Source organism: Chlamydotis macqueenii, chromosome 14, assembly GCF_036417535.1.
Source record: "Chlamydotis macqueenii isolate bChlMac1 chromosome 14, bChlMac1.mat, whole genome shotgun sequence".
Taxonomy (NCBI): domain Eukaryota; kingdom Metazoa; phylum Chordata; class Aves; order Otidiformes; family Otididae; genus Chlamydotis; species Chlamydotis macqueenii.
Genome location: NC_141569.1, coordinates 2,474,113 through 2,492,639, shown reverse-complemented (window position 1 = coordinate 2,492,639; position 18,527 = coordinate 2,474,113). Strand labels below are relative to the sequence as shown.

General features: G+C 52.1%; 1 protein-coding gene across 2 annotated transcripts in view; it reads left to right on the top strand.

The window, feature by feature from the left end:
- Positions 1-18,277, top strand: part of PCDH1 (protocadherin 1) — a 50,367-nt gene extending 32,090 nt beyond the window's left edge. Inside the window, exons 5-6 of one of the 2 annotated variants that reach the window (XM_086759055.1) lie at positions 15,505-15,547; positions 17,436-17,567. In XM_086759055.1, coding sequence (XP_086615181.1) covers positions 15,505-15,530 — 26 coding nt within the window. In that variant the 3' untranslated portion in view covers positions 15,531-15,547; positions 17,436-17,567. Of the gene's footprint in view, positions 1-15,504; positions 15,548-17,435 lie in introns of both variants that reach the window. The other variant, XM_086759054.1, reaches the window with a different exon arrangement.
- The last annotated feature ends 250 nt before the right edge of the window (positions 18,278-18,527 follow it).

Genomic DNA, 18,527 nt, shown 5'->3' with positions numbered 1-18,527 from the left:
AATCCTCTCAAGACCTTCTAAGAAGGATGCTACTTGCTTCAGATGTTGTCCAAAATAGCTTTAATAATTCATTTGACAGTGTCTTCCTTGTCTCACAGGATTATGTGGTAGTGCACATGTAAGACTGTCCTCAACTTCTCCAAAGATCCTTGGCAGATCCTAGACATCTCTAGAGGAGTTATTTGAAGGAACCAGATTTCCCTGTTGGATTCTGGTGACTTTTTCCACCCTTTCTGTTCCTGAACTGTGGCTCCAGCTTCAGAAAAGTCTAGGCAGGACAGTAGTTCTAAGTCAATGCCCAAGAGACACAAAGCTTCATATTTCAGTAGGAAGATGCCTTCTCCTGTAAAATTTCTAGGTCCCTGTGGCTGTATGTGTGCCTCCTGCATTTGAGACTGGATTTTTTGAGTTTTCTGCTGCTCCTTGTGATCCTGGACTGGGCTGTGACATCTTCCATTCCCTCTTGCTCTCTGTGGCAGGACAGTGGTAATAAGTGAATGTCATCTCCCTTCTTTTCTGTCCTTCCCATTCTTCCTGCTCTGAACCTACTGGACGGAGAAAATCCTGTCATTTTTTCTTAATCTTTATTCTTTCTTCCTTTTGGAAGCCTTTCCCAACACAATCCTCTCCCTGTACTATTGCGCATTGCAGGGAGGTGTGCTCTACTCTGCTCTGCTCTAAATTTGCTGATTTCCTGGGCAATATGCAGAGACCACAGACTTGGAGAATATGCTGAGAGCTAGCCCAAAACTCACCTTACTCTTCGGAGCCAGTCTTCCCTGTTCACCAGGCTTGGTCAGCTCCATGGCAAACTTTGAGATGTTTCTTACAGGAACCAGCTGCAAACAGGTGGGAATATGTAATTTTTATCTAAGAGCTATAAATGCACTTCTGCAGGGAAAATTACTTCTGCTGTCCCAGGGAAAGGAGAATTTCCCAGTCTCCCAGACCAGGGAGACCAAGTGATGTCGTGTACCTCCTCCATGCCCATGGAAATGTTCACGCACAGCCATTCTTATCTGGACCAAATTTAAGCACCCCTTCTTTGGTATAAAGTCTATTTTCCAAAGAGTAGTTTATGTCATCCTCAAACTATTCATGGGTTCAACCCAAGTTCGCTAAACTGTGTTACAGGAAGAAACTTCAAGAATTACATCCATAACAGGAACAAGAGGGTGGGTCCCTTCTTCGTTTGTACCATGTTGCTCTCCAGAGAGGACATTTCCTCAGAATGAGCAGTTGGATGAAGCTCCTTCAGACTCTTTGTGTTTTCTATAACATTTTAAAATATGCATTTGAACAGGGATTGAGACCCGATGTCCTGCCTTTGGACAAGTGCTCTGGAGCAATTGCAGATGGTCCATGAAGGAGAGCCAGTAGCTGAGTTATGAGCATTCCTGTTGATGAACCTGTAACCACAGCCCATACCCCATGTGTTTTGCTAGGGAGAGGACCAAAATAGACAGCTCCTCTCTGTCGTGGTTTGCTCATCCCTGTGCCATGTGCCAACATAGCTGTTTGTCTGGCGGCATGGTGAACTGGATCGGGGAGCTGGTCAGGCTGAAGTTTTGCTGGCTCATTTTTTTTTTTTTGCCAGATTACTCTTCAGTCAGACCAATTTTCCTAACCTGACTGCTCTGTGGCTCCACAAAGAGCTGAACTTGCAGAAAGCAGGGATTTTGCAGAGGGGCAGTGAGCAGCCAGACGAGGTCTGTGTTCAGGTTTAGAATACGTCTAAACCAGAAAAAACGACCAAGTGTAAAAGCAACAGACAACTAGGAACCCTGAGCAGTCCCAGACTATTTGTTGTTTTCAAAGACCTGCTTCCTTTTGAAGTAATTTGACATGCCATTTCCAGCTCCTGTGTGATCTAACTCAGTTATTTCCCCTTTATCTGCCTCTGAATGCTCCAGAATGTCTCTAGAAATCTTCCTGCTTGGCAGTGCCTCTTCCCATGTAAAGGGGCTGCATTAGTGTGGGATTTAAACCTAATGCTAGAGAAGCTTATGAAGTCTCCTATTTGAGCTTCTTGAGGACTTCACACTGCATTTTCTTTCTCATAAAAGTAGTGTTTGCCGGAGTTTGAAAGATTGGTCAGGTGTAGATCCCTCAGGTGGAAAATCTCTCTCATAGGCATGAGACAGAGGATAAGGGATTCATTCCTGTCCCCAGTGAAATCAGTGTGAGCTTTGCTATTGAGATAGGTCAAATGTCAGTCTCAGTTGTTCGTTCTTCCCTGGGATTTTATCCTTTGTGCTCTCACTATCAATGAATCTCTCCTCCTGTCTCCTTCCCACAAGCTCTCATCCATCCTGATTTGAAGTCACCTCCATTAAGTGGTTGTAACGCTAGCTCTTTGCTTTACTTGCAGAGAGGACACTCCATAAATCTAACATTAGTCATGGCATCTGGCGAGCGATACCAAGGATAGGCTGCTTTGACTCAGAGGTTATCTAACCGTATCAGCCCCTGCGTTTGCCTTTCCTTTCAGAGAACTGCGATTCCCCTGCAGGAACCAGGGCTCATTTCATGTGAGCTGATGCAACCATGCAGTCTGCTCAGACGGTTTAGGGCCGGTGCTGACAAAACGGTGGTGTAGAGAATCCCCGTGGCGGCCAGCTCCTTCTTCCCTGGGCAATGTGGTTGGACCCGGGCTCCCTTTCCAACACCTCAGCCCTGTCTGAGCAGGACAATAAGCATTCAACAAGGAGAAATGGGAAAAGCTTCTGCGCTTTGTAGCTGGCGAGCTCCGTTTTCCCAGGCAGGCACATCTAGACAGGTCTCTTTCCACCACTGCATCACTAAATACAAAGAGCCAGAGCTCATCCTTGGGCTTTGAGGCCAACTGCCCCCGTACAGCTCATGTCCGCTGGGCTAAAATCTTTCTGTTGGGGTTGCTTCATCCTTCCTGCCCGTTGGGAAGCCTTCTTCCGCAATGTCTACTTGCAAGCTGTGCTGGGGCTCGGTCTGTCAGAGATGTGCTCCGCAGCTGGCGAAGGCAGACTAACCTCAGAATGAGCTGGATGATGAGGACAGCGCTCATGGTGGGCCTTGGAGATGCTTAGATTGACATTCAGGACCCTTACTCCAGCAGAAGACTGGTGTTATCAGGTTTGACTTATTCACTTTTTAAATCATTTAGGGTAAACTGGCAAAAATGCTGTGAGTCAGGAATAAATCAGCTTAAATGGCCCGTGTGCGAGAGGGTGTGTGCCTCTGTTCCAGTCTGTCTGAGGTCATCTAATTACCCAGACATAAAAGGTAAAACGTTCTTACGTGGATGGCCATAAACCCTCTGTACAAGAAACACCAGGAGAGGCTGGGGAAGGGATCTGGGAGAGAAGAGCAGGATGCTGGGGTACATGGGCACAAGTTCATAAAACCAGCAGTTCTCAATCGGTTGTATGTCTGTGTCTGGTTTAAAATTACCTTGCTTGGAAGTGAAAAAAGAAGGAGGCAGTGAGAGAAAGGAGGAGAAGGCTAGGAGATGATCTTTGTTCAGGGGTGTGTCAGAACAGCATGTTGTGTTGTTTGATAGCTGGTGTGGAAAGAGAAGATGGAGAAGGGAATGTAGAATGACAGAGAGTGAGTAGATGTGATATTTGCCTGATGTATTTTGCTGGTAATTAGTATAATGCCAATTAGACATAAGTAATCTTTTTTTCCCCTTCTTCAACTGTATAAGTTATTGCTTGAAAATATGCCAGCTAAACCCAAGATATTAAACTTTGAGTGATATGGAGATCTCTGTTCCTTGAGGATCTCTAGATGAAATTACCCAGACAACAGGGATCTTGACAAAAGCAAGACTTATTGTATCTAAAAAGAAAATGAATAAAAGCCAAAGAAATTGTGTATTCTGTGTCTAGCATCTTGCTGCTTATTAGCCACACAGGAAGGGGCACCCACAGAGATGCAGATAAAACAGTGAAAGAAGGCAAATATCTTGCTTTTCCTGAAAACAATGCTGCTCCGACATTATTGTTTACTCTATCAGTTTCCCTTAGCAGCGAGATCCCAAATCCTTCCTGTGCCCAGGCAGATCCCCACTGCAGGTAAACCCTGCTGCCCACACGCATTTTGTTTTCCGTTCTCCGAGCACTGCTAACCCACATCGTGAGACGTGGGACTTGCGTTGTTTTCCCTCATGGTCCCTTGAGACATAAACCTCTTTAATGTCAATTAACAGCTTCTTTTGAAGGGTCAACTGCTGGTCCTGGACCTCTCAAATCACAGATCCTTTTGGGCTCTCTACCTGTCCGGTTCTGGGCTGCTCTCTCACACAGTTACGCCACTGCGTTGCTCAATGCCACACACTTATTTACTATTGCTACGGCCCGTGCATAAGGAGCAGACCTGCTATTACCATCTTCTCCCTTTTCAAAAATAATCTGTAAAAACTATGCCCTTGGACTGATTCTGGAAGTTTTCGTACATCTCTGCTGGACCGTGAAATCAAAATCTTCTCGTAATCATCCTGCTGTTCCCTTGTGCTGCGCTTTGGGGGTGACAGAGCTGGCAAATCCCTTTTGCCAATCTGCCTCTAATGCAGGGCGATGAGGCATCCCCGTTGTCCTGCCGGGATGTTAGGCAGCCAGGTTTAATCCTCACTCGTTCTTTAAAGCGCGTTTTATTCATTCTGTGCCTTTAGGACTGCCTCTGGCAGATCTCCCTGGAGTGGTGCAAACTTTATTGCGTCTAACCTCCAGCAGTCTGTAAACTGCAGCACCCAGGGGTAGCTGGAGGTTGATACTCCCTATCGGAAGCGATTATCCTTCTTTTTCCCGCTCTCCCAAAAGAGCGCCTTCCTGCCATCCTAATAACAAACACAGGGTAGAGCAGTATTCATCAGAATCTTTTTTTTTTTTCCTGGGTCTCCCAAACAAACCATAGCCACTCTGCCCCGTTCCTACACCTGCATCATCACGCTGACATCCTCCTGTTTGCCGAGAGGTGCACCTTTCCCAAGCTGTATTGGCGTGGGTACCTCCTAATTTCACACGAGGGGGTGACTTCTCCCTGGCTGTGGCCATCAGCGCTGCGAATCCTTTCAATGCCTCAGTGGGAAATCACTCCAGCAAGATTCGATTCAGAAATGGCAGCCACCTGGGCTGATTGTTTGGCTCATATTTTGGCTGCACCATGGGAGGATTTGACCAGTGCATATGCTGCTTGTGCCACATGCCAGCTGCAGAATCTCTCCCTGTTTAGCTTCCACTGAAGGTTTTCAGCCTGCAAGTCTGTGGGTGTTGGAGGCGTCAATAACGTGTGTTTTCAGCTGGGGTTGTGGCTTGTGTCTCTGCCGCAGAGCAATGGGCTGGGTAGTTCAGAGGTTTGGGCTCTGCTGCGTGGGCTGCTCTTGATCCTCGAGCGACCTGAAGCCAGACACCCTCATTGGGCGTGAGATCATTCATCTGAATTTTCATGACCGTATCCCTGATCTAATGCTCACAAAAGTGCCGTGTGCTGGATTTCACATGTGTTTGGTTCTCTGTGGCTGGGTGTGGTATCCGGGTCTATGTCTGCATCCTCCATCAACAGACAGATTTTTCTTCCTCAGGGCAGCCCATGAGCATCAGCCCCGGATTTAGTGCCCATCCCCTGATCCTTCAAATATCCATCCCAAATTCTGGCAAAGGTCTGGCCTCTTCCTCCTCAGCATCTGCATTATGGCTCAGGCAACCAGCGCGTTTCGACAGTCAGAACAGCCTGTAAAAAAGCTGAAATGACAAGTGAACGCGCTCACTCCACTCTTAAGCAGCCCAGGAAAGATCCGTGGAAAGAAAACAAAGCGTATGCATGCAAATCCATACTCTCGTTTCCTCTCCCTGTTTCCTTGGGGTTTGGCTTGACTCTCTTCCTTCTCCCCTGCCCTGCTTCTCTCCGAGTGGTCTTGGTTTTCTTTGTCTCCAGACCCCCTTGTCGAGGCAAGCCCTTTTCATAAAGCTGGGATTTCTTTTCTCAGTCAAACACCTAGATGACTTCAAAGGCCTCGAGCAGCACTTTGCTGTGTGGCTACCGGCCCCCCCTGCAAGAATAATTTCCCCTGACTCATTGTCCTGCTAGTGGAAGATTATTAAATTGTTGATGGAGCTTAACAATGGTTCTGTTCAAAGGCAGACACGTGTATGCCGGTTCTTTTCTCCTTGACACAAGAGCTTTAATACAAGCGTACAATGAAAGGCAGCCACCGAGGAGCAAACGCGGAGAGTGCTCCTAAGACCAGATTGGTTTTCCTACGTCCTTGTGCACGTGAACTGGCGCACCTTGCAATGCATTGTGCATGTGGTACCTGCTTGCTCTGGTCCCACATAGCCTGTAGGTGAGGTGAGAAAACTGGTCTTGCTGAAAATTAATTAAAAAAAGAAAAAAAAGAAATCATGATTTAATTCTTGCTGATGTGATTAGGACAGGATGAGGATTGAGGAAGTAGCAGGTGAGCAATGCTGGGAGAGGACCACCCTTTCCAGGAGCAGCGGAAGGACCGTACAGCGTTGGTGTAAGGCTGAAACCGTGGCTCTGTTCCTCCCGCTCGGAGCATGCCGAGCGCACACGTACATCTCCCAGCCCGCCTGCGCCGTCAGAGCAGCTCTTGGAACCTGCAATGAGGATCATTATATAGACTGCGCAGCCTCGGGCTGCTTGACATTTTGTGTTGTACAGACTTGTTTTCGATTGCTTATCACTTCAGCAGATTTCCAACACTAAAGCTTAAATTTTCCGAGCTGGGTTTCCCTCAGGTTGATTTCTTTTTTTCTTAAGTTTTAGCAGAGGTGTTCCAGCTGGTTTTTGAGAACAAGACATGCTATCTCAGCCCTGCTAACAAACTGGTTACAAGAATTTCTTTTCAAGACCCATTAGCGTAATCGTGCTGTGGAACAGAGGTGTGGAATTTGGCACGGAAGCTGTCAGCATCGGTTGGAGATTGCCCCAAAATGGCTGAGTGTCTCCTTGAATGCGTGCCAGCACGCGTCCCTGTGTCGCTGTGCCCACACACCGCTGTGTGGCCTTCGAACAGCAGCGTTTCTCAGGGCTTGTGTATCCCTGCCCTCTCTCAGGGACTCGGTGCAGAAGCTGGCGGCAGATGCTGTTGCTGGACGGGCATCCCTCCTCTCGCTCGACAGCATCCCTCCTTCCCTAGTTTTCTCTGGAGTGCTGGGTACCGCGTGGCATGGGCTGTTCCTTGCCTGTGGGAGGACTGAGTGTGGCTTGCTCTGCCGCCGGGGCACGTGGCACACGTGGGCTCTGGTGTCAGGGCGTGTATGTGTGGGTCTTGCCAGGATTGCTGCTTTGGGGTGCAGTGGGGGGGTGCGGGGTCCTTTTCCTGCTGGGAGATGGAGCTAGCCTGTAGGGCCTGCCAGCCTGCCTGGCGGGGGGCAACTTTCTTGGCTTGCTCCCAGGCTGACGTGGCAGAGGTCCATCAGACCCTGCATCCCCCCACACTGGCTGGGGCTGGGTCCCTCGCTGCTCTCCTGGTCCCGGGGCTGCCAGCGCAAAGGGATGCTTTCTTTATCTTCTTCTCCCTTTTATTGTCCTTCCTGGGGCATGTTCCCTGCCCTTCTCCCGCTTCTTTCCAGGCAAACTGGCAGAGACTGCCTCAAGCTCCAGTGCCCTCCCTGATTAGCCACTGCCAGGAAGGGAAGCAGGACTCCAGCTTTAATTAAATGATAAGGGCAGAGCCCCGGAAGTGGGGAGATAAGTGCAGCGGTGTCTGCCACCACACTTGCCCAGGCTCTTTCTAATTAGCTTTGAGAACCTCCAGAGAGGAAGATTAACCCATGGAGGGAGGCTGGCTGGAGTGGTGGGCTGTGGCAGACGGAGGGTGCTGAGGCCAGCCCCGGGGATGGGGTGCTGCAGGTCACCTGGAGGGGTGTGAGGGACGTGGGCTGGTGGAGACCCCACAGTGTTGTCCCCCCTGAGCCCCACACCTGAGCAGAGGGTCTGGGTCAGAGGGGATTAGACCCCTGCCTTTCACAGGCCCAGGTAAAGGTAAAGCTCAAGGATTAGCCACTCAGGTTCCTTCTGTAAGAACATTTTCTGCTTTAAGCATCCTGTGCCTGGCAGCTGTGGGGTGGCCTGGGGCATCTGGGTTGCTGTGCTTGTCCCCGCAGCTGCGCCAAGGCTTGCAGTGCAAGTGGGTGAGAGACCCCAGCCTCTGGAGCGGTGGCAGGAGCGCAGGGCACGATGGCCCTGCAGAAGCTCTGGGACAGGTCTCTAGTCCCCTCCGGAAGCCATGATGTGCCCCAGTGATGCTCTGAGAGGGGAGGAGGGAGACAGGGTAAGAGGACCAGTGTATGTCAGCAACCCATAATGGTTATGGACCAGGAGCTCCTCGGTATGTGGTTCCACAGGGGACGTAGCCTCAGCTCTCCTGCCCTTCTCCTGCGTGGAGCAGATCCCAATTGGAGTGTGCATTGCTCCGGACGGCTGGGGAAGGGCACCTCAGCTGTCCGCACCCTGTAGCTGGGTCAGCGAGTAGCTGGAGCTCTCACTGACATGGGTGACACTGCTCCTGGCCCTGGTACACTTGCCCCTTCTGGTGACCCCTTGTCCCATGGGCTGGCAGCACATGGGTACCCAAGCCATGCCAGGAGGCTCTGGGCAATGCATCCATGTGTCCCTGGAGAGCCCCTGGGTGGACAAGGGGACAGGTCAGCCCCACAGACCCAGGCTGCGACCCCCACCAGGAGGGTCTGGGAAGACACATACCGGGGGAGACCTCGGCTGAGTCAAGGTGGGAATGTGGAAGGAGCAATTGTGTAGGTATTTGGGTAGCAGGAATGCGCATACAAGGCATGCATGAGCTGACAGCCTCTGGGGATAGCAGGTGGTGTTGCTCTTGGTATTTACATAACCATCATTAGAGAGGACTCAAAAGCCAGAAAAGCCCTGTGCTCTGACCTGCCCCTCCTCCTTGGGCAGGGAGGGAAGAAGGGAGGCTGCTCTGCTGCCCACAACTTCTTGTCAAGACGACCGTGTGCTCCTAAAGGTACCGCAGGAGTTGTTACTCACCTGGGCTGGGTATTGCAGGAGCAAACAGTAAGACTGGGAAGATGGTTTGGTTGTTACATGGTTTGGTTGTTGCATGCTTTGGTTTGGTTATTGCGTGACTCCTCAGCCTTTCTGGTGGTTGTTTGCTGAATGTCTGTGGTCTGTAGGTGTCATGAGAAGTTCTCCGTTGGCCAGAGGACAGCATCTGGATATTGCAGGAACCAGGATTTCATTTTAAAGCAAGACTCATTGCTCTGTTTTATGCAATGTGAAGAGGATTGCCCAGTAATCCTCCTTACCAGACTTTGTTTTCAGTTGCTTGAAGTTTTGGCAAACTTCAACTGCAAGGACACAATCTTTCATACAAATATTTTGAAAAGTGGCAGTGAAATCTGTCCAGATATTTCCCTTCCAAAAGGAGGTAGGAGAGGAAATTACTGTTTTTCCTCAATAGTAAAGGAATCCCCCCCAACCTCCAGCCCCGTGCTTTGGAGATGTAATTTTCTGTGATCTCTTGACCCTTTCATTGTACCTTCTCCAATTTCTGTGCACCCTGTAGGATAGAGTCTCACTGGCAAAGCCTCTTCCACCCAAAAAGCCTGGTACATCTCCCGGGTGGTTCTGTCCTCTCCCCTGGAGACACAAAGGACCCTGGGGAAAATATTTTCCACCAGAGCATAATTCTGGTCTGCATCACAAAGCAGACTTTCACGAAGCGACTTAAGACTGCATGGACAATCCTAATTTTGGCATTTCCTAACCTTTGAACCCTGTAATCCTATTAAGGTAGCTCTTAACGTAATTATTCAGTAATTTAATGTAATAATTCTGCTTTTTATAGTCCAGCAAAGGTTGAAGCCCCACTGTGCCAGGGTAGGAGATCATATAAGTGGCACCATTTAGAATTTCTTTCACGGGATATCACGGGGATTGCAGTGAAGTCAGGGGGCAGATGGTGCTTTCGGTGTCCAGCGAGTGCCGTAGCCTGTTGCTGAGCCCTGCGAACCCTGCCTGGTCCCTGCAGGAAGACAGTCAGTGTCCAGAGCCATCCATCTGGGTGCTCCTGCCACCGGCACAGGATACTGATCACCTCCCATTGCTGTGGCGGTGTGGCCGTGGGATGCCTGCACTTCCCAGCCAGCCTGCCACTGTCACACAGCCGCCTGCAGTGGTGGCACAGGGGAGGTGGTCCCTCAAGCTCCAGCTACGATGAGCAAGGGAAGAACATGTCCTCTGGGAGCCTGGGCTCCCAGGCCCTCACTGCCGACAAAGTGTTTTAGCACTGTGCTACCTGTACTGGTGAGGCTGAGGCTGGTGGGTGCATCTGTCCACATTAATTACGTGCCGGTTCTGCTGTGATACCCTTGGCGGGATCTGGGAAGTCATTTTCTTCGGTACTGCAGTCAGTGTGTGCTGTTGTAATATACTCCAGGGGCCACGGTTTGAGCCACGCGTGCATCCGGGGGCTGACAGGCCATTAGCTTTGGAGCAAGCTGTCTGTGCTGGTGTTTAGATCCTATTGTTTAGCACGAGGGGAGAGACGCTCGGTGCTGTAGGGGCTGGGGGAGATGGTTGTGCACGTTATATCTCTTGACTTTAGTGCCTAGGAGAAACCTATCTGTGTGCTGGCATCAGTCTCAGGATCTTTCTCAGTATTTATTGTAAGATTGGGTGTTGCTCTTTATTGCCCTGAGAGCTGTAGGTGTGGCATTGAACCGCAGTCACCACCTTTACGGGCAGTGTCGGGTCGGTCTCCGATACCAGAAGCCATCTGTCTGCATGCTGTAGTGACGGTGTTAAGTTTGGAAAGCCATCTGTCTGGGTGTTGTAGTGCTAGAATTGGTCCCTGAAGCCGTCTGTTTGGGTGTTGTAGTGCTAGGAATGGTCCTGCAAACCGTCTGCCTGGGTGTTGCAGGGATGATGTTAGCTCAGTCTAGGGAAAATAGGGATTGACGTGGACTGCGGGGAGTTCTCCGCTCGTGCTTTCAGCTTCCGATGTTTCTGTACCCATTGATCTCTGGAGCATTGCTATGGAAATGGGCAGCAGTCCAGCAGCCTTCCCCAAGGCCTGGAAAGTGAAATGGGTGTTGTGCTTGTGCTGCTCTGGAGGTAGAGGGCTCTGGTCACATCCACATGCGATGTGGGAATCAGGGGCCAGGAAGGAGATGGATCAAAGAGCTGCAGAAGGCGAGCTTGATGTTCTGGTCCCCTGTGACTGGCCGTGCTCACCTCATTTGAGGTCTGGGCTTTGCAAAGGAGATCACGGCTCCACAGCTACCCACAGCACAGCTCCTCTCTCCCAAAAGCCCTCACAAGGGAAAGATGTGTTGAGAAGGAGCTGAGATGGCCAGGTGAGGATGGGCTGCCGAGCATCTCTTGCTGCGAATGTGGGGGGACTGCTCCAGGCTACTGGGTTGGGTGTGTTGCTTCGGGAGAAGGACACAGCAAGGGCTAAGACAAGGGGTGGATAGTGCAAGGCACTCATTCCAGCAGTGCTGGGATGAAAAAACGTGAAGAATAGCATAGCATAGGATAGCATAGCATAGCGATGGGGCTGCTGGTATGAGAAAATGGGATGTTGGGGCACAGTATCCAAACAGCTGTACTGTTAGGGTGTAGTGAAGAGGGAATAGACCAGAAGCAATGGTGCCTGGAGGAAGCAGCACCGCGGGGGAGTGGTATCTGGAGGGAACAGCGCTGTAAAACATGGTACCTGGAGGAAATGGCACCATTAGAGCAGCAGTGCCTGGAGGGAAGACAGCAGCAGGAGGGGAGGCAATAGCTGGAGGGAGCAGCAGCACAGAACATGGCACCTGGAGGACGTGGCACTGTAGGGGACCAGTACCTGACGGCAGCAGCGCCGTGGGGGAATGGTGCTTCCCAGGAACGGCGCTGCGGGGGGAACGGCACCTGTAGAGAGCAACGCGGCGGGAGAGTGGTACCTTTGGTAACCACGCCGTGGGGGCCAGTACCTGTAGGGAACAGCGCTGTAGGGGAACAGTACCTGTAGGTAGTCGCACTGTAGGGGAGTGGTACCTATAGAGAACGGTGGCGCGGGAGGATGGTACCTGTCAGCAGTACCGCGGTAGGGGAATGGCGCCTGTAGGGAACAGCGCTGTCGGCAATGATACCTGTAGATGGGAGCACTCCGGGAACTGGTACCTGGAGGGAGCGATGGTGCAGTGCAGGAGAATGGCACCAGTAAGCCACAGTGGAGTAGGGGAATGGTGCCTGCTCTCAGGAGCTGCGCTGTAGGAAGGGAGTCATTGGAAAGAGTGGTACTGGGGAGGCTGTTCCCATTGCACAGATGCTGTAGGGGCAGGCAGGGAGGACGGTGCTGCTGGGATATGATGTCATGGGAGGTCATCGCCGTGAGGGATGTCCCAGGAGCGATCTGCAGAGCCCTGGGGGCTCGGTGTGGGAGAAGGGGTCTTTCCAGGTGTCCACATCAGGGCAACAGAGGGCGTAAAGCTGCCCATACTGGAAACACTGCATCCTTCCCTGGCTGAAAGACAGACATGTTGAAAGAAATACCTTGCACCCCAGCCTGCAGTTTGCAGCATGGGCCATGCTCCATCCTGACTGGGGCTGGAAGAGATACAGTGGTTTTGGGCTCGGAACAGGGGTAGCTGGTTGAAATTAGTGGCCGATATTTTCCGTGCCACCAAGTAGGGAAAATGAGTCTTTCTGATCTAATGCTTCGAGAGACAATCCTGCTTTGCCTCCGAGCTTCTCTCCCCAAACTGTCATATTCCCCCTTTCTCTGCACCACTGAAGTTCTCTATTCCCTCCTGGCATGCTGCGCTTCCCTCCTTCTCCCTTCCGGGCTTCTCTGCATCCTCTGCCCTGCTCTGCTCTGTCACATCGCCACAGTTCCTGTCTTCCCTCCCAGAGCCGCTCCACTACATCCCCTCACCCACCAGATCTGGCCTCCCGTGCTACATCATCCCCGCTCACCCGGCGCTGCACACCGCGCAGACGGTGCTGATGTCTGATGCGAATGGAAGACAGAGAGAACCAAACCAGACTGCAGATGTTGCAGATGGTGGCAAAAAAAAACCCCAAACAACAAACAAACAAGTGGTTGAGGCTGGCTCTCAGCCCGTGCTTGAAGCTACCTGGCTTGCGGTGGGCGAGTGAACCTCTGCACGTCTGCTGCAGGAGATGGAAGTGCCTGCTGAATGAGGCTGCTTGCTTTTATCTCCTGTCTAACAGTACTCGAGTGTGCTGTAGAAATCCCTCACTAAGAGCAATAATGCCGTTAGAGGAGCCCTTGCGAGTGGCTGCAACAGGATGTGTTCCTGCCCTGCATGGGGATAGAGAGGGAGAAATAATTAGCAGCGGCACCAATATGTGCCTCTTCCCAGAGGAGACAGCCTGGCACAGTCTCCTTCGCAAAGAGCAGAGGTGCCCTGGGTGTCAGCAGAGGAGAACAGCCACGCCAGCATCCAGAGCAGAGCCGCAACTGGAGAGAGCTCCCCCCTCCTCCAGCCAGAACACGGGCCCAGGGTGCATCTCTGAATGCATCTCGGTGTAAAGCCCCAACCGTGCCCCCTTTTCATCTGAAAAGTTCAAAGGGATGCAACTTTTACTGCCCCGGATTCCTTCCTCTGCAATGTGCTGAGGCAGAGCAGCCCCGAGGCAGCTAACAAGAGGATGCCAGAGAAATGCAAAGCTATAGAAAGTGGGGAGACAGAAGACTGTGAGGACTGTGAATGCCCAAATAGCCACACAACCCTTCTGGCATGGAAGCCAGCCCTCCAAAGGAGCCCAGCGAGAGGCAAAGCTCAGGAAAACATGGCAGCTGCACAGGCACAGCTTTTACTTTGCATGGCCAGGATGCCGTGGAGGAATGAGGTGCTGGAGAGAGGGTATGGCCATCCTTTTCATCACCTGGGAACTTCGTCAGATTTCAAGGGTTTAGAGCCACAAAACTGCATTCCTGGGGTGGAGAAGGGATCCGAGTATGCTTCATAAGGTGAAGTGAGCACCTCGACCCCCAGCTGAGGTTTGGGCTCTGCCTCCTCATTATCCCACAGAGCATCCAGAATCGGCACTCTGTGGGCAAAATTTCCACCATTTTTTACCCCCTAAGAAAGATTTCTGCCTGTCTGCGGTGGCACATTGAAGCCTCTGAACCACCGGCATGTGCTGAGAATTAGGCCATAGGGTCGTGTTTGCTCTAAATCAGAGCTATTCAGGAATTACACCCTGCTCCGTTCCCGGGCTCTTACAGTGGAGCGGGTTGTGCTCACGGCACATAATGCACTCCTTTAGCGGCAGAGCCCCAGTGCCAGCGTCTCACTGCAAGCAAAGGGACAACGCTGGAAAAAGGCTTTAGTGCCAGCAACAGGCAATGGGAAAACCAGAATAAAAGGCCCTGAACACAGCGTTCCTGCTTGATCCTGCGATTTCTAAGCTGCCATTGGCGCAAGGAAATCACCATATCTTTGTTCACTGGAGAGGTAGTTTTTTTTGGTCCTGCCAGTACCCTCCGTAGACTCAGCAAAGCATCTTCTGTCAGAGCAAGAAGTGATGGCACTCATCCACTCCCCACCCTGGGAGCGCACAGCACCGAGGCATTTCTGGAAGTGGAAATGCTGCTGAGCCATCCCATTTGTCCGGTAGGAAAGCAGATGTGAGAGAGACAGCGATATGTCTCTTGAACAGAAGTGAAAGACAATTGACACGAAACTGAGCAAGCTGCTGGCCATCAAGCCATCCTGTTGTCCTGAGAGGAAGACCTGGTGGATCGTCTAGGACACAGGCTCCAGTCTCTGCTTTGGCTTGCACAGAGTAGAGATGAAAACCAAGCTGTTTTGCCTCTAGTTTGGTATCTTGCTTTCTATCTGTAGCTAGGAGAAAGAAATGAGGCTACTTTCCACGTGCTCAGGAAATAGGACAGCAGGTCTGTGGCCAGCCCTGAGGATGACCCCAAAGACATGCACTGGCAAGTGAAGCTCTCACACTGGCCTGTGTGGGCATCTTGTCCCCTGTGATGCTTGGGCTCCTGCTTTTGCACCCTGCAACGTGAGCATGGCTGTCCCCTGCGCCGGAGTTCATTTGAGTGTGGTGCATGAGCATGTCGGCGTGCATCCTGCTGGGCTGTATCCGTGTGTGTGTGTGCCCATCGCCGCATGATGCACAGCCCCACTGCCTCTGCACATAGGGGCTCGGGGTACCGCGAGCTGGATGGCTTTGAGCTTTGCCTCAGGTTCCCGTGTGAGTCCTGCAAGGGCCACTGAACTCCAGGGAGGCTGGGATAAGGCTGGAGAAAATAATGAGACATCAGCAGTGGTGGCCAAGTAGCCTCAAGGAGGCTGGAGCAGGGCTAGGAGAGACCAAGGGACTCCTGAAGGCAGTGGGTACCAGAGGGATGCTGTGGGGCTCGGTGCAATGCAACGGGGAGGGCTGACAGAGGCTGATGGGGCCAGGAGGACCCTATGGGTGGGTGTGGAGGCTGGGGGCTGTGCAATGATGTGACCCTCTCGTCCTTTTTCTGCTCCTCATTAGAGTCCCCTGAGCGGAGCAGGCTGTGAAGGGGGTCTGCGCTGAGGTATGTCCGTATGGCTTCTGCCAGGATATCACAGCTTACATGTGTGCCAGGGGACGGGACACGGGAGGCGGCTCCCAGCACGGGGAGCAGTGTGGGTGCCAGAGCCTCCACAGGAACCAGGGGGAAAAACTGGGGTGCCTCAGCCCCCAGAGGAGCTGAGAATTTGGGATACAGTCACTGGGGATTGTTTTAGGGCAAGATATGCTCATGCACTGGTTTGCTGCTAACTTTGCCCCTTCTTCCACGCCCATCTCTGTAGCTCTCACTTATGACCCTTGTCATAAGTTCTTGGCATTGTATGGAGCCTTCTCCTGCAGAGACCTTCCACATATCCCAGGGGATATGTGAAAGCTGTGCCAGGGTGGCTCGGGGACGCCTGTGTCCGAGAGTCCTGAACTGGTGGCACAACGGACATGCTGATGAGGGCAGAGTCCCTAGCATGGTGTGAATCGCTCTGGTTTGCTTCTTCCCAGGGCTGAGGGAGTGCCAGCAGGCCTGTCCTTTTTTTTTTTTTAGGAGGATGGGATTATGTATACCAGTGTGTATCTGGTGGGGAGGGGCATGCCCTGAGCTGGTGAGAACACCATATGTCTCAGGTCCCCAGAGCTCCTTAGCACCTCCCTCCATCGGTCTGTGTGTCAACAATGCAGTGGAGCTCCTGGGTGGAGAGATGGAGAGGACTTCTGTGAACCAGAAGGGATGTCTGCAAGTCAGAGCTGTCTCAAGGTCATGAACAGCCCCCGACTTCATCCTAGCATCAGCACCAGGCTTGATCTGCCAGCAAGTGCTTGTGGTAGCGGGCAGCGATGTGCCCCGGGCAGTGGCAGGAGGCTATGCTGTGTGTAGATGGCAAGGAATGGCTTGTGTCTGGGATGGCTCTTGAAGGGACACTCACCTCTCCATGGAAACACTAAGTTTTGGCCTCTGAAGACTTGTGACAGATACTGCATGTGTAAAGGACATGTGGCCAAGACTCAAGAAGACCTTGTGCTGTCTGGGGTAGAGGATGGCTGATATGTGAGGATGCTAGACAGTGAACTGGTATAGCTGGTGGTCAGTTTCCTGGCTATACCAAGAGCAGGGAACTATTAATGCTCTCAGATACCTGGCTCTCTCAGGAGGACATGTTTGGTGCACAGAGAGAATTGGGTGCTCCTGAGGCAGGAACTCACAAGTGTCAGATATGTCTAGCCTCTCTAGGAGTAGACATGGGTTTGCCCATGCATGCTTCACTGCACTCAGGGATTTCAGGCTCTGCGGGAGACCGGCCAATGTCTGAGGACTTCTGTCTGGGCTTGGGGCTCCTGCTGATGGGTGCCTGGAGAGGCTTTCAGGTGACCTTGGATGTGTGATGGTGTTCAGGAAATATGTTTGTACCTCAGGGCAATGAAGAGCTTGATTGTGTTGAGGGCAGTTCCGTCTCTGAACGGTGAAGCTGTCGGAGACACCCCAAGGTGCTGTACCAAGGTAGTTCCTGGAGCCTAGCAGGGCGAGGTGTGAGTCCGGTGGCAGTCTATCTCCTGCTGTGCAAATCCAGGCTGTGGAGCCCCTCCTTTGCAATGCTCATCTCCAAATAGGGTGGGCTCTGCCCCGTGCTCTGCCTCCCATTTCTCTGTACGCATCCGCTGCAAGGAGGATGTTTGTCCAGGGGAAGCTGAGGCTGTGAGCTTGGATGGGAGCCATCGGCTGCCAGGAGCCTTGGGTTCCTGTCTCAGCTTTGCCTTCGCTCCCTGGGTGGCCGTGGGTTCAGCTGTCCGCTCCCACTGCGGGGGACGTGGGTAGGATGGAGACGTCCAGGCTCTGCTGCTCGTCCCTTTGCTCCATCCTCATGTCCCACGCCAGTGGTACCCAGGTGTGCGTAACGATGCTCTCGCTTGCTTCTCTACAGATCTCCGGCCTCTGCCCGATGTAGCCATGACTGGGACCTGTACCCGGGAATGCACAGAGTTTGGCCACTCCGATACCTGCTGGATGCCCGGCCAGTCCTCCCCCAGCCGCAGGCCCAAGAATGCCCTCAAACTCTCCACTTTTGTGCCTTACCAAGACAGAGGGAGTCAAGAGCAAGTTGGGAATGGCAGCCCCAGACTCTCAGAAGAGCGCAGCACCAAAATGGCCAACCTCCGCCTGCTCCCCACGTACAGTGCCTTCTCCAATAGTAGCCATGAGCCCTGCAAGGACTCTCCCATGGAGGAAATTCCTCTCACCCAGACCTCGGACTTCCAACCAGCCACCACCCCCTCGTCCCAGACCACCAAGAGGGAGATATACCTGTGAGGCTGGGCGTGAGGGGCAGGGAGCAGGCGCGCTTCTGAGGCCAGTGTCAAGAGGAACATTTTAAACTTCAATGCTTTATCGCTCCCACGGCTGGTTCTCCAGGCGGTGGCCTCGACGGACAGCAGGGCAGGGCAAGGCAGGGATGAGAGGAGCGCCTTTTTAATCCATTTTTTTTCCTGGGGCCAGGGGTGGGCGGGAAGGATGAAGGCATCCTAAACCCGATTTCTGAGCACTTGCGGGTGCGTGTCTCCGAACTGCTGCATCGCCAGGGAGGGCTGGGCAGGCTCCTGGTGCGGAGGGCATGGCTGGGGAGAAGGGCTTACGTACCAAAGGTCCACGCAGAGCTGGTAGAGTTCCTGGGGCATAGGATGAGAGGTGTCCCCGAGCATGGGGAGCGAGCTGCCTGTCTCTTTGCTGTAGACTCCTGTAAATACGAAACTTAGGAATGACATTCAAGTCCTGCCTGATCGAAACTTTTTATTGTCCTTGAAACAAAAGACGTTTAAACAAAAACAAAAACAAAAAAAAAACCAAACTAAAAAAAAAGGGAAAAAAAAAAAGGAAAACAGAAACAAACCACAGGGAGCAAGTTCCAGCTTTGAATGGTTTGCTGCGTGGAAGAGCCCGCGGGAGCGCAGCGTCCGGCCCACACTCATGTTCTATATTGTAAATAGAGATGTGACCAGTCCCTGAAAGAGAAGCTGGG